Source organism: Capricornis sumatraensis, chromosome 3, assembly GCF_032405125.1.
Source record: "Capricornis sumatraensis isolate serow.1 chromosome 3, serow.2, whole genome shotgun sequence".
In the NCBI taxonomy this organism is placed as follows: domain Eukaryota; kingdom Metazoa; phylum Chordata; class Mammalia; order Artiodactyla; family Bovidae; genus Capricornis; species Capricornis sumatraensis.
In genome coordinates, this window is record NC_091071.1 from 175,654,467 (window position 1) to 175,668,316 (window position 13,850).

Sequence of the window (13,850 nt, forward strand, 5' to 3'; positions counted from 1 at the left end):
CAATCACACAATCACATGTAGAGACAGTCCTTCCCTGACATACAGACGAGTGCAGGTGCGGAGAAGCACCAGTCCTTCACCCTGGCTCCTTCCCTCCTCTTCTCAAGCCTGTCTCACTCTTAACACACACACACACACACCCCCTCCTTCCCTCTTAAACACACACACACATCCTCCTTCCCTCTTACATACCCACACACACACAGCCCACCCACCCCCACACGCACAGCCCACGTAAACACGCACGCACACACACCACCTCCTTCCCTCTTACACACACACACACACACACACACACACACACACACAGAAGCACGCAGTAACAAACCCTCATAGTCAGTCTCTGCCTTCCGTCACACAGAAACACATAGGCGCGCACGGGATCCATCACACACACACACACACACACACACTCTCTATCTCTCTCTCTCTTTCTTTCTCTTTCTCTCATACACACACGGGCGCGCGCGCAGCTGCAATGTCCTGGCTCACACTCCGTGCAGGCACCAAGCAGGAAGACAAAGGTCGCTGAGGCTCCCGGCGCCGCGCAACGAACGCAGCTGAGCGGCTCCCTGGCCTTGGCTGGCCCCGAGCCGGGTCTCGGCGAGGTCTGGAGCCCGCGCCCGGCGCCGGAGCCCCAGCCCGGGTCGGCCTTCGGGGGTGCGCACGCGGCCCCCCTGGCCGCGGCCCCGGCGCGCCGAGGGTTAAGGCGCGGGCGCGGGCGGGGGAGGCAGCCCCGGGCGTGATTGGCCCCGCCGCCCGGGCCCGCACCCCCGCGCCCCGCCATTGGCCCGTCGGCGGGCCCGCCTCCCGGGGCTCGTAGCGCGAGCCGCGCTCACCCTCGGGGGCCCAACCTCGCTGTCCGGGCAGCGCGGCCGAGCGCCGGGAGTGGGGCCGGGAGCGCGGCGCGGGGCCGGAGCGGAGCGCGCGAGCGATGGTGAGTGCCGCGCCCGGCCCGCCTCGACGGCGCGCGGGTGGGACTCGGGGCCGGCCCGGCGCGCGGGGGGCCTGGGTGCCGGCTGCGGCTGTGGGAGGGCGTGCAGTCGGGGGGCGCGCGGGCCGCGTTGGGCTCGCCTTGCGGCGCCGCGCTCTGTTCCGTCGGGGGCGGCTGGAGGGGTCGGGGTGCCGCTTCGATTCGTGCTCCCTCGGTGTGGTTTTGCGCTGGGGCGTCCGGAAGTCCCTGAACGCGGCTGGGCTTGGAGACCCTCGGCGGGTTCCGTAAGGGGCTCGGGGACCATCCGAAGTGCTGGATTCGGTAGGACCTGAGTGTCCCGGGACTCTGAGGCGGGACTGGGGCTGGGGCTCGGCTTGGAGCGTCGTGGGTGGCTGCGCCGAGAGCTTCGGAGGAGTAGTTCGGGCGCCCTGGGACTGCGGATCCACTATGCCCTGAGGGTTGAGAGTGGATGCTGTCAGAGACCAGGGGCCCCTGGGGGGACCCTAAGCCCAGCGATCTGGTCTCCCCAGCATGTCCCAGTAATGGGTCTTCATCGGAGGGGGTTGCTGAGGCCACTGACTCGGATGGGCAGTGGCACCAGGGAGAAGGGACGTGGGGACATCGGGGGGGGGGGGGGCGGGGGAGGTGGGTGGCGGTGTTTCTGAAGTCCCTGGAGAGAAATCCGTTTGGTCAGGCTGAATTCGTTGAGGCTGTTTTAGAGAGGAGGGTTGTTCTGGAAGGAAAGCCACGATCTTTCAGTGCCTCTCTGGGGCCTGGTGGCCACTTTGCCATTATGGAGGCCAAGGCCACCTCCTTCTCCGTGGCTTGTTTTCTCCAAGGGCAGGCCCCTCCGATTCTCTCTCAAGTCCTGCTCTGTGTCCTGTGGAGTGGATACAGGGCTCCGCGTAGGGCCTGAGGAGGGCATGAGTCAGTGATGGTGGCTACCAGTCCCACGGAATATCCCGTTCTTCTTCCCTTCAAGCCAGTCCCCTCTTTTCTCGCCCAGGAGTGTCTGCCTCCCCTGCACCACCACGAGCCACTCCAGAGTCAGTTAGAATGAAGTTATGACTTGACTCTGTACCTAGAGGTGCTTAGAGACCATCTTGGATCCAACCTACCTCTTTGATCAGGAACCTCCCCCCTGCACTGCCCTTCTTGAACAGTTGCAGTGGCAGGGTGCTCACTCCCAAGTGGATCGGCACTTGATTTAAGGCCTCAGTATATGGGAAATAAAAAAAGGGTGACTTCGAGCTCATATCGTCATCCACTCTGCCTCCAAGCCCACCCTGACCTTAGTTACTCAGAAAGAGAAATTTATCCTTCTCAAAAATCAGTTAAAGAAGGAGAGGTCACTTTGCCTTGGTGACACTTTTCAGAGCCTTACAACCTTCCAGCCTGTGAGAGAGACCCCTGGTTTTGTCCTCAGACAGACTTGGGTTTGAATTCTGGTTCCTGTACTTCCCCAGAGGGACAGGTGACATCATCACCTCCAAGTTTCTGTTTCCTCTTTATCTGTGAAATGAGATGATATATCTTATCTCTCAAGGATGGTGTACAGATTTGGTGAGCCAACCCAGCAAGAGGGCTTTACTTGAATACAGCTTAGTTTCCTTTCTGATACAACCTTAAGCTTAAGGTGGGAAGTTCTGCCCGACATCTAACCTATTTGCTAAGTACAGAAGAAGGATTCAAGTTTACCATGTGGGGAGAAAAAGGGGAGGGTGATACTTGGAAAATCAGGCATTAGCTCATCATTCAACAAAGATTTATTGAGCTCTTCTATACGCCAAGTCCTGTCTAGAGAGGAAAACAATGGTCATAAACACCATGTTAAGAGCGCTTCCATGGGACTTCCCCTGGCCACCCAGTGGTTAGGGGCTGCGCTTCCACTGCAGGGCACCCAGGCTCAGTCCCTGGTCAGGGAACTAAGATCCCACATGGCACAGAGTATGGCCAAAAAAAAAAGAGGGCTTTGATTAGTCCATAAATGTCCATACCATCCTCAGGCTAGGTGGCATGTCTTTAGGAGAGGTGGCGCAATGCTGCCAGGGGAGGGCTCCTTCTGGATGGAGAGGTGGGAGAAAGCTTCATCGAGCAGGTGGCATCTGAATTGGAAAGAACATCCCAGGTAAGGGCACCTGTGTGAGCAGAGGCGTGGGAGTGTGGGAAGTACTCTTGGAAAGGGCTCAATGGGGCTTGCTCGGCATATGGGCAGCAGAGCGGCAGGAGAGAGGAGAAGGTGGCAGGGGACGCTGCTGGGGCTGGATGGCGGGGGGCTGGATGGTGGGAGCCTGGGGCAGGCCGAGAGGCCAGAGCTCCACGGTGGGTAGTTGGTCCACTGCGAGCGGGTGGGAAGAAGGCTGACGTCAGGCTCCTCGGCCCCTGTCATTTTGGTTTCTCCTAAACACCAGGCCCTGTACTCATTCCTGAGGTGGGGGTGATTCAGGGCTGCTAGAGTGTTTATTCCTTGGCTCTCCTGCTCCACGGGTTTTAAACAATTCAGCGTTCTTGCCAGCATTGCCAAGTTTCCCCTGGCCCCTGGGTTCCTAACGGGGCTCTGCTCGGATAGCGCGTGGGCCGTTTCCTGTGTCCTGCCTCCATCTCCTTGATGGTCCCCAGCGCCCCACCTTGGTCTCTAACCCCTTGGCAGGGAGTCAGCGCTGTTCTCAGAGGTTTCAAGTAGACCACCGGCAGGCTTGGGAGATGAGGGTTCTCAGGAGGCTTTTTGTGCCTCCTGTCTCTGGTTGTCCTTATACTGCCCAGCAGCAGGCACAGAGAGGCAAAGGACATTGTCCAGGGTCACACAACAAGATGGTACCAGAGCACGCACAAACCTCCTGGATGTCTGGGGGGTTCCCAGACAGACAGGTTGGGGGAAGGAGGCCCAGCCTGCTCTTGTGGAGCCCTGAGAATGTTTCTTTAGCTTCCCAACTAGGGGCTGAGCTGGAGGGTCGGCAGTCATTTTTACTGTAAGTGGCTGAGCTGAGAACCGGGTCCAGCTCCCAAGGGTCAAGACTGGATGTACCACCCACTTGCTGTGTGACTTTGGGTCAGCTGTTCCTTCTCTCTGCGCCCCCTTTCCTGCCAAGTGCAGCAGATTTGCTCCTTGTCAGGATCACAGGCCAATACCACCGAGTACGCGACATAGAAATGCTTCGCAAACTGTTGAGAACTTGAGGGAAAGTATGATTGATCGGGAGGAGGAGAAGGGGATGACAGAGGACGAGATGGTTGGATGACATCACCGACTCAATGGACATGAGTCTGGGCAAGCTCTGGGAGATGGTGAAGGACAGGGAAGCCTGGCATGCTGCCGTCCATGAGGTTTCAAAAATCAGACATGACTGAGTGTGGGAATAACAACAAAATCACTGACTGAGGATGGGAGGCCAGCCCCACGCCCCCTGAGCCAGTCTGCAGGGAGTTCCCAGTACAAAGTATCTTTCCCCAGGGTGGCCAGGCCACTGTGCTGTTGGGTTATTGCTTATAGGCACCTTATTAACTTTTGTTAAAGAATAGATACATTGTTTCCCAGATGGAATTGGAGAGACCAAGCCCTATACAGGGGAGAAGCAGGACTTAAGTAGTAGGAGGGCTAAGGGGTGGGTTCAGCAGAAAGTTGCAGGCTTGGCCTAGACAGAAACAGCTTGGCCAAAGTCCACACTTTGCTGTCAGCGGTGACAGCAACAAGGGAGGAGCCATCAGCAAATGTTTACGACTTTTTGTTCCCCTCAATTTTTTCTTTTCAGTTAACTAGGTAAGCGCCTTGCCCTGGTCAAAGTGCTGCATTCATTCATTTGTCCGCCCATTCATTCATTCACCAAAAAAGTATGCCTGGCATAGTGCCAGGAGCTGGGGCTGTGGGCATCAGTGTGGATGAGACTGGGAGGTCTGTTTTTCAGTCTGGCAATCAGGAGATAGGGAGTAGGAAATTACAAGTGTGATTTCTGTTACCAAGGAGACACACAGGGTGCTGTGGCACAGATAGGGCAACCTGGGGCCGGAGAAAGGCTGCCTTAGAGGACATGCCATGAAGGTTGCGGCCCTAAAGAATGGGTGAGACCGGGAAGAGCATTCCAGGCGGGGGACGCAGTAAGTGGGAGATGGGACAAAACTTGATGTTCTCAGGAGTTAATTCGCCTGCAGGCTCAGAAGATGACGCTTGGGAGGTGGCTGGGGTGGACGTGTGCAGGGAGGGCCGGGTTCAGGATTTGGGGCTGGATCCTAAGGGCAGTGAGGGGAGTGACGTGGTCAGGTCTGCATTTTTGAGGTCATCGCAGAGGCTGCTTTGCGGAGAATGGAGGGAAAGGGCAAGGCTAGAGGCCAGGAAACCCATGAGGAGACCGCCGGAGTGGCCCCAGGAGAGACCACAGTGGTCTGAACACCCGCTGCTGCCCCCCAACCCTACCCCACACTCCCATCATGCTGCCCAGAGTGTGCAGTGCGCCGAGGAGGGGGTCTGGCCCTAGAGGTCTCCCAGAGCCCCCTGCCCTGTAGGCGGGGACCTTCCTCTTCTCCTGCTTTCATGCCAATAACTAGCAGGTCTCCAGGAACTTTGATCTAACAGAGGAGAAAGGCGAAGTTTCCAAAAAGTTCTGAAACAAGGTAGAAAATGGGGATGCAGCTTCAAGGTCCCCCTGGCCATGGGGGTGTATCAGGGAAGGCTTTCCAGGGGAGGCGGCATTTGAACTGCTTCCTCGGGCCACAGTGAATGGAATGGAAGGCTTCCAAGGAGCTAGGCTTTGGAGAGAGGACAGTAAGGAGATACTGACTCACTGGGAAAGACCCTGATGCTGGGAGGGATTGAGGGCGGGAGGAGAAGGGACGACAGAGGATGAGATGGCTGGATGGCATCACCCACTCAATGGACATGGGTTTGGGTAAACTCCGGGAGTTGGTGATGGACAGGGGAGCCTGGTGTGCTGCAGTCCATGGGGTCGCAGAGTCAGACACGACTGAGGGACTGAACTGAACTGAAAGAGGTATAGTATGGCAGGGGGCAGAGTTTAATGAGTAACCAGTGCTGACTGACCCCCACTGCCAGAGGGGGCCACTGGGAGTCAAGACTCGTGGGTCCTGCCCTTTCCCCAGTGGTCCTGAGGGTGGGGTGCCTGGGCCTGTCTCAGCTCACTGACAAGCCTCAGAAAGGCTCCCTCTCCCCACAGGCCTCCTGGTGGGGGAGTTAGTGAGGGGCAGATGTAAACAGAGGAGCAAGTTTCTGGAAAACATTCAGGAAATAAGCTGAGGGAGGATCCAACTGCAGGGAGGTGGGCCTGGCTGCTCGATCTCCTTAAAATCTTGAAGTGCTTGTGTTAAAGAGGGATTAGTAACCACCTAATTCAACAGCCCTGGTTTATAGGAGGAAAGACTGAAGGGTAACTTGAGCGTCTACCATGTGCCTGGCACTTACATGTCACCCTTGTGACCGTCACACCAACCGCAGGGAGCAGCTTCATCCCCATTACGGACCTGGGAAGGCTGAGGCTCAGTGACCAGCTAGGGAGTTAGGACCTGTAAGCGGGCAGCAGCCTCCTGATTACTCAAGATTCTGGCTTCAGTCCCACACTGCCACTGGATTTGGCAGAAACGGCCTTCCTGGGAAAACCCCTGGGGACGAGGATGGGACTGTTGGGCAGTGGCCTGAGGCCCTGGGAGCTGGTCGGGGCTGGACACTGGCCAGGCCGACATATTGATTACCTTTCACCTTTGCCCAGCACTTGACAGTTGGTGAGGTCCTTCCGCCCACCCCCTTCACCACCTGCCCGTGATCCTACGGCCAACAGGTGGCCAAGCCAGGGCTGAAACCCAGGCCCGTGTTCCCCAGCCCAGACCCCTATCTCCCAGCTCCCAGCACTGCCCTGGGGGCTCCGGACCAGGTTCCCAGTAGCCCCTGGCTGGAGACGTCCCCAGCCTCTTGACCATGCTCCCCGAGTGTGAGGAGCGGCCCCTGACCCAGAAGACAGACCCTCCTCTTCCCCAGGCTCCTCCCCACCAGCTCCTCCCCTCCTCGGCTGGGCAGCAGGCAGGAGTCGGGTTACAGGGTAAACACCGCCGTCAGTATTTAGCTTGCCTGGAACTGGAGCCTGCCTCCCACGCGCCCGCCCCCAGGTGTGCGGGCCTGCCCCGATCTGGTCACCGAAGGCAAGGCCGAGGGCTGAGATGTAGCTTCAGCCCACGGCCCTCCACAAGACGTGCTTAGTTTTCCCATCTGTAAAATGGCATGGCTGGAACAGACTGATTCAAGGGGCCCCTTTCAGCCGTGATGTGCAGGATTCCAAGCGTGATGCTCTGGTTCAGAGCACGGGTGTGGAGTTGGCCAGACCGGGGTTTCCATCTCAGCTCTGCACTTCCTGCCTGCGAGGCTGTGAGAGGTCAGCCCCTTTGAGCTTCAGTCTCCCCAGTCTGTAAAATGAGCTGCTAACGGACATGTTTTGGAGGATCACTGGTGAGGATTGACAAGATGACACACTGATGAGCAGAGTTTGGGGCACAAGATAAGAAGTGAGTGGGGCGTCCCTGGTGGCTCAGACAGTAAAGAATCTGCCTGCAGTGCTGGAGACCCAGGTTCAATCCCTGGGCTGGGAAGATCCCTTGGAGGAGGGCATGGCAACCCACTCCAGTATTCTTGCCTGGAGAATCCCCGTGGACAGAGGAGCCTGGCAGGCTACAGTCCGTGGGGTCACAAAGAGTCGGACACGACTGAGCGACTAACGCACATAAACACAAGAAGTGAGCCAGTGGTGGTGGTGGTGGCTGTTGTTCCAAATAAACATTTGATAATCCTCTGGATCCAGGCACTGGGCTGCGTCTCTTGGGCACAAGAACTAAGGGTGGGAACTGTAACCTCAAACCTTCCTAGTACTTGGGCTGGGGGAACCCAGGAGTTGAAAAAACCCCTGGGTTAACACCACACACACACACACACACACACACACACACACACACACCCAGGTCCAGGACTGACCTCAGCACACACACATGTGCACACACACACACACCCAGGTCCAGGACTGACCTCAGCACACACACACACACACACACACACACACACACCCAGGTCCAGGACTGACCTCAGCACACACACACACACACACACACACACACACACACCACCCCACCCCCAGGTCCAGGACTGACCTCAGCGCGTGCGCACGCACGCACACACACGCATGCACACACACACACGCACGCACACACGCACACAGGCACACACACCCCCCACCCCACCACCTCAGCGATCTGTGGCGAGGGAGGAAGCAGAGGGGAGGATGGATGCATTTCCGAAGCGGTTAGTTCACAGGAGCTTCGCGACCAGTACAGAGAGGGGCCGTCGTTGCCTCCGGCCCTGGCGAGGAGGGGGCATGGGGCAGGGCAGGGAGGGAGGGGGCAGGGGGCGTGGGGCAGGGCAGGGAGGGAGGGGGCAGCTGCCAGCCGGCAGAAGTGGGCCAGGGTCCAGCCTGGCTCCCTCGCTTTCTGTGCTGTCGCTTGGGACAGCATGCCACCTCTCTGAGCTTCGTTTTCCTTGCCTCTTAGTATGGAGATGCTGGCGCCTGCTCTGTGCTCCAGTTGAAACAGTTGTATCAGATGCTGTTTCAGAAGAACCCAGCCCCCTCCTGGCATATCCAGGGGGCTCAGCCTGTTTTATCAGCCTCTTTTATGGTCACGAGAACCACTCGCCGGTCCTGCTTATCAGGGTGCTTCGTGAGGGCATGAATGTGCATTTTTTAAAATCGTGGCAGAGGGACTTTCCTGGTGGTCCTGTGGTTAAGAATCCGCCTGCCAGTGCAGGGCATGGACTCCATCCCCAGCTGGGGAGCTGAGAGCCCACCTGGCCACAGAGCAGCTAAGCCTGTGGGCCACACCCACTGAGTCCGTGCTCTGGAGCCCCTGCAGTGAGAAGCCCCTGCCCGCTGCAACTAGTGAAAGCCCACGCACCACACCAAAGACCCAGCACAGCCATGAATATGAAATTCAAAAGTTGCAGCATAATTTACACAAGATGCACACACTTGTGCAGCTCAGTTTTCACAGATGTACACACCTACACAACCACCACCTAGAGCAAAATATAGAACCTTCCCATGGGAGGTTCCATTGTCAATCACCCTGCTGCAGGGGGCCGCTGGCCTCTCTTCTGTCGCTCTGTTTTGCCTGATTCTGAACTCTGCGTGAATTCACATGTATGTACGCCTGGGTCTGGTTTCCTTCAGCTGCCATCAGCACTGAATGTTTGTAGCTCCTCTGAGCTGTTGCCAGGATTCATGCCTTTGTGGGCTCCGTTACATGCTGCTGGGTGGATGTACACGTGCACGTCCGTGGATGATGTTTGAGTTGATTTCAGGTTGGGGCAGCGGTGACATTCCCCTGCCTGTCTCTTGGGCGGGTCATAGGAGTGGCCCGGTCGGAGGGTCGCTGTGTGCTTCCTAGAAACTGCCACACATTGTCCAAGGAGGGCTCTGTTCACCTCTTTGCCCGGGGCCCACGGCCTAACCTAGAATATCTGCCTGATGAATGTCTTTTTAAAGAAAGATGAAATTTGAGTCCTTGCTTTGTCTTAAGCCTTCAGACCTATGCCAATGGCCTCAGGACCTGACTGCTCTGGGCAGGGGCTCTGCCCAGATCCTGAGCTTTGTCCAGGAGCCCCTCAGTCCTCAGGGCAGGGCGGGAGTCTGGCCCTGGAGACCCCGGGCCATGAGGCTCTACCACTGGTTGGCTGTGGGACCTTAGGAAGTCCCTTCCCTCCCTGGTCCTCAGTTTCTGCTTCTCCCAAACATGGTGTGGATTGAAGGTTTCTGCGGCTCCCTGGTTTCTGGTGGGCTCCCCTCGTCTGGGAGCATCTGCTCCCAATTGCTTCTCCACCTCCGGGCTTGCTCCGGTGCCCCGTGTCCCGAATCTCCAAGGAAGGACCCTTTAGGAAAGTGGGTTGTCTCTTCATTCTTGGCACCCTCCCCAAATACCTCCTCGGGACTCAGTCCTCTCTGGATGAGATTTCCGCCCCCTCCCCACCAGAGGGGGCCCCTGGTGGGCCCCCACCCATGGAGGCTCTGCAAAGGTAACAGGGCCAACCTGGATCTGAATCCTGCCGCTGTCAGTTCTGTGACCTTGGGCAAGTGACTGCATCCTCTTCTGCAGGGTGGTAAGGCTGAAGTGAGGTCCTGCCTCATGGTGGGGGCGGCAGAACCCCCACCTGTAAGGAGCTGCCTTCTAGGAGAAGGAGCCACAGATTTTAAACAGGAAAGAGCCCATCAGAGAGAGGAGAGAAAAGGAACACGGGGATGAGGCTGTGAGCTGGGGAACGGGAAACTCTAGATTGCTGGGGAAGGATGAGGAGGGGGCAGCCAGGCAGAGATGCAGGGAGAGGAGAGAATTCCAAACAGGACAGCCAGTGCTAAGGGCCTGAGACAGAGATGGGACTGGGCACATGATGAGTGGCCGGAAGGCTGATGGATGGAGCAAGGGGGAAGTGGGCAGGAAGAGGTGGGTGTGGAGGGGCCAGGTCCTACAGGGCCTTGTCAGGCTTGGTGGTGGGGGAGTTGGCATTTCCTTTTTTAAATTAATTAATTTATTTTTGGTTGCACTGGGTCTCGCTTTCTGGGCGTGGGCTTTCTCTGGCTGTGGCCAGCAGGGCCTAGCCGCTCTTCAGTGTGGTGCGTGGGCTTCTCATTGCTGTGGCTTCTTCTGTCCCGAGCACAGTCTCTAGAGCGTTTGGGCTTCCCTAGTTGCAGCCTGCGTGCTCAATAGTTATGGCACACAGGGTTTAGTTGCCGCAGCATGTGGAATCTTCCTGGACCAGGAATCAAACGTGTGTCCCCTGTGTCAGCAGGTGGGCTCCCGTCCAGTGTGCCACCATGGAAGTCCGGCATGTCATTTTTCAGAGTGATGGCAAACTGCTGCAGGGTTCCAGACAGGGAGGGGATGCAGTTGGCTTTAGGAAGGCCCTGGCTGCTGTGTGGGGAGATGGCCTGGAGGGGGCAGGAGTGAGGCAGGGAGGCAGCGCCCAGTGGGAGCCACTTTCACCTGTCCTACGGGCAAAGGAGGCTTCTGTTACGCCAGGACGTGGGCTTTGAGCAGCTACTTCAGAGGGGAGAGAGGTGATAGGGCCATCCCAGGTGCCAAAGATGTTCCTGGCAGCCGAGCCTGGTGGGCAGAGAACTGACTCCTGGAGCTAGAGAGACTGGTCTTAAGACCTGCCTTTGAACTCAGCCTTCCAGAGTGAGCTTCGGGTCCTCCCAGAGGGACCCCTTTCCCAGCACCCCAGGCCCTGGGGACCCAGGGACATGGAGCAAGAAAGGCCCCTCCTCACGCCCTGCCAAGAAGCGAGGCGGAGGAAGTGATGGCTTCCAGGGCTCCCAGTCCTACCCCCGCCACAGGCTGCAGCTCCAATGGCCTGGCTGCAGGCCATCCTGGGGCTTTGTGGTTCCTGGGTGTCCCGGGCTGGTCTGAGGCAGGAGGCAGCTGTGCGAGAAAGCGGTCCTTCACCTTCCTCTGCCCCTGAGTGGTGGTTACTGGGCTTCCCCGGGGGGTGGGGAGGGAAGCCACAGGGAGGGCAGGGCCTGGGAGCTCATGGTCTCATGAGAGCCACATGCAAGTGGGAACTTAGATGTCGTCTAGAGCGGCTGCTTCATGGGGAGACAAAGGCTCAGGAAGGGAAAGAACACTCTTGTGGACCCTGACTGCTTCCCCTTCTGTGGGAGTCCTTAGCTGCCAGCAAAAGTTAAGAAGTTAATACGAGGTCTTTCTGTATATCCTCCCTTAAGCATCAGCTCTGGCTTGAGCTGGTGTCTTTGAGGAAAAAGGGATCTGGAAGTTGAAACCCTGGAAAACAAAGGCCCTGTATCTGGGAGAGGAACGGGATTAGAATAGAGGCGTTTAGCAGGGAGAGGAAGGGAACTCAGAAGGCTGAAAAAAGTTGGAATTCAAGCTGAATCAGCATTTGCTAAATGCATCTTCTGTGCCAGGTATGGGGGTATCTCTGCCCGCCCCCTACAAGGAACTCCCAGGCCTGTGGGAGAGACAGACAAGTCAACTGGCAACAAGTGAGAAGCCACAGCCTTTAAAGGCTGGATGACTGATTTGGCCCAGGGTGGTGATTATTTTGAGCTGGGTCTTGAAGGATGAGTAGGAGTTCACCAGCCAGGCAGAGCCAGAATTTAAATCTAAAGAGTCTGTCTTGGCTTGGCCCCACTACCCTGTGAGCCTTAGGAGATGTGATTCCTCGGGTCCTGGGCCACTGAGTGGGCCCTGGGCAACTGTCCAGCCATTTCTCATCCAACCCCTGCTCCTGTCCTCTCAAACCCTGCTGCCTCCTGCTTCCACCAGGGTGGTGGGTGGTTGACCAGCCGTGAGTGGAGAGCCTCTGCCCTCTCTTGATGGCCAGGACTTCAGTCCTGAGAAGGATGCACAGATTCCACTGCCAGTGCTCCTGTGGCGGCAGAGGAGGCACAAGGAGACGGTGACGGATTTCCTCTTTCATTTTGCAGCTCTCCTCACTTCCCTGCACCAACCCCCGCCCCCAGCGACCTGAGATGTGCTTTGCATAACGCACTTCCTCAGATCTTTCCAACAACCCCGGCAATTAGAGGTTGGTTGTCACCATTTTAGGCCTGCAAAACGCCTGACCTACCTCTTGAGAAATCTGTATGCAGGTCAGGAAGCAACGGTTAGAACTCGACATGGAACAACAGACTGGTTCCAAATAGGAAAGGAGTCCATCAAGGGTATATATTGTCACCTTCCTTATTTAAATTATATGCAGAGTACATCATGAGAAACTCTGGGCTGGATGAAGCACAAGCTGGAATCAAGATTGCTGGGAGAAATATCAATAACCTCAGATATGCAGAAGACACTTCACTTATGGCAGAAAGCGAAGAAGAACTAATGAGCCTCTTGATAAAAGTGAAAGAGGAGAGTGAAAAAGTTGGCTTAAAGCTCAACATTCAGAAAACAAAGTTCATGGCATCCAGTCCCATCACTTCATGGCAAATAGATGGGAAAACAGTGGAAACAGTGGCACACTTTATTTTTCTGGGCTCCAAAATCACTGCAGATGGTGACTGCAGCCATGAAATTAAAAGATGCTTACTCCTTGGAAGAAAAGCTATGACCAACCTAGACAGCATATTAAAAAGCAGAGATGTTACTTTGCCAACAAAGGTCCATCTAGTCAAGGCTATGGTTTTTCCAGTGGTCAGGTATGGATGTGAGAGTTGGACTATAGAGAAAGCTGAGCACCAAAGAATTGATGCTTTTGAACTGTGGTGTTGGAGGACTCTTGAGAGTCCCTTGGACTACAAGGAGATCGAACCAGTCAATCCTAAAGGAAATCAGTCCTGAATATTCATTGAAAAGACTGATATTGAAGCTGAAACTCCAATCCTTTGGCTACCTGATATGAAAAGCTGACTCATTGAAAAAGACCCTGATGCTGCGAAAGATTAAAGGTGGGAGGAGAAGGAGATGACAGAGGATGAGATGGTTGGATGGCATCACTGACTTAGTAGACATGAGTTTGAGCAAACTCTGGGACTCGGTGATGGACAGAGAGACCTGGTGTGCTGCATGGGGTCCATGGGGTTGGACGCGACTGAACTGAACTGACTGAACTGTCACCATTTTAAGCCTGCAGAAGGCAACAAAGAGAGGTTGAGCTGCACATCCATGGGCGCACGGCTAAGCAAATACTCTAGAATTTGCTCCTCAGTTGGTCTAACTCCAAGGCCTGTGCTCACATTTCTAAGCCGTGAGGAAGCAGACCAGTCATGATAGGCTGGGCCTTCCTGGTGACCGGTGCTCCGACCCCCATCCACGCAGCCTCTGGGCTTCTCATCAGGGCCCCAGGACTTCTGCAGGTGGGTGGTAACAGTATGACTCTGCTGTATTAGTGGCAGCCCTTCTCAAGCCCAAGTGTGTGTGA

General features: G+C 56.4%; 1 protein-coding gene across 1 annotated transcript in view; it reads left to right on the forward strand.

Annotated features, from left to right (window-relative positions):
- The first annotated feature begins 880 nt into the window (after nt 1-880).
- ECE1 (endothelin converting enzyme 1) overlaps nt 881-13,850 on the forward strand; it is a 122,286-nt gene continuing 109,316 nt past the window's right edge. The window contains exon 1 of the mRNA XM_068968646.1: nt 881-937. Coding sequence (XP_068824747.1) covers nt 935-937 — 3 coding nt within the window. The 5' untranslated portion in view covers nt 881-934. The remainder of the gene's footprint in view (nt 938-13,850) is intronic.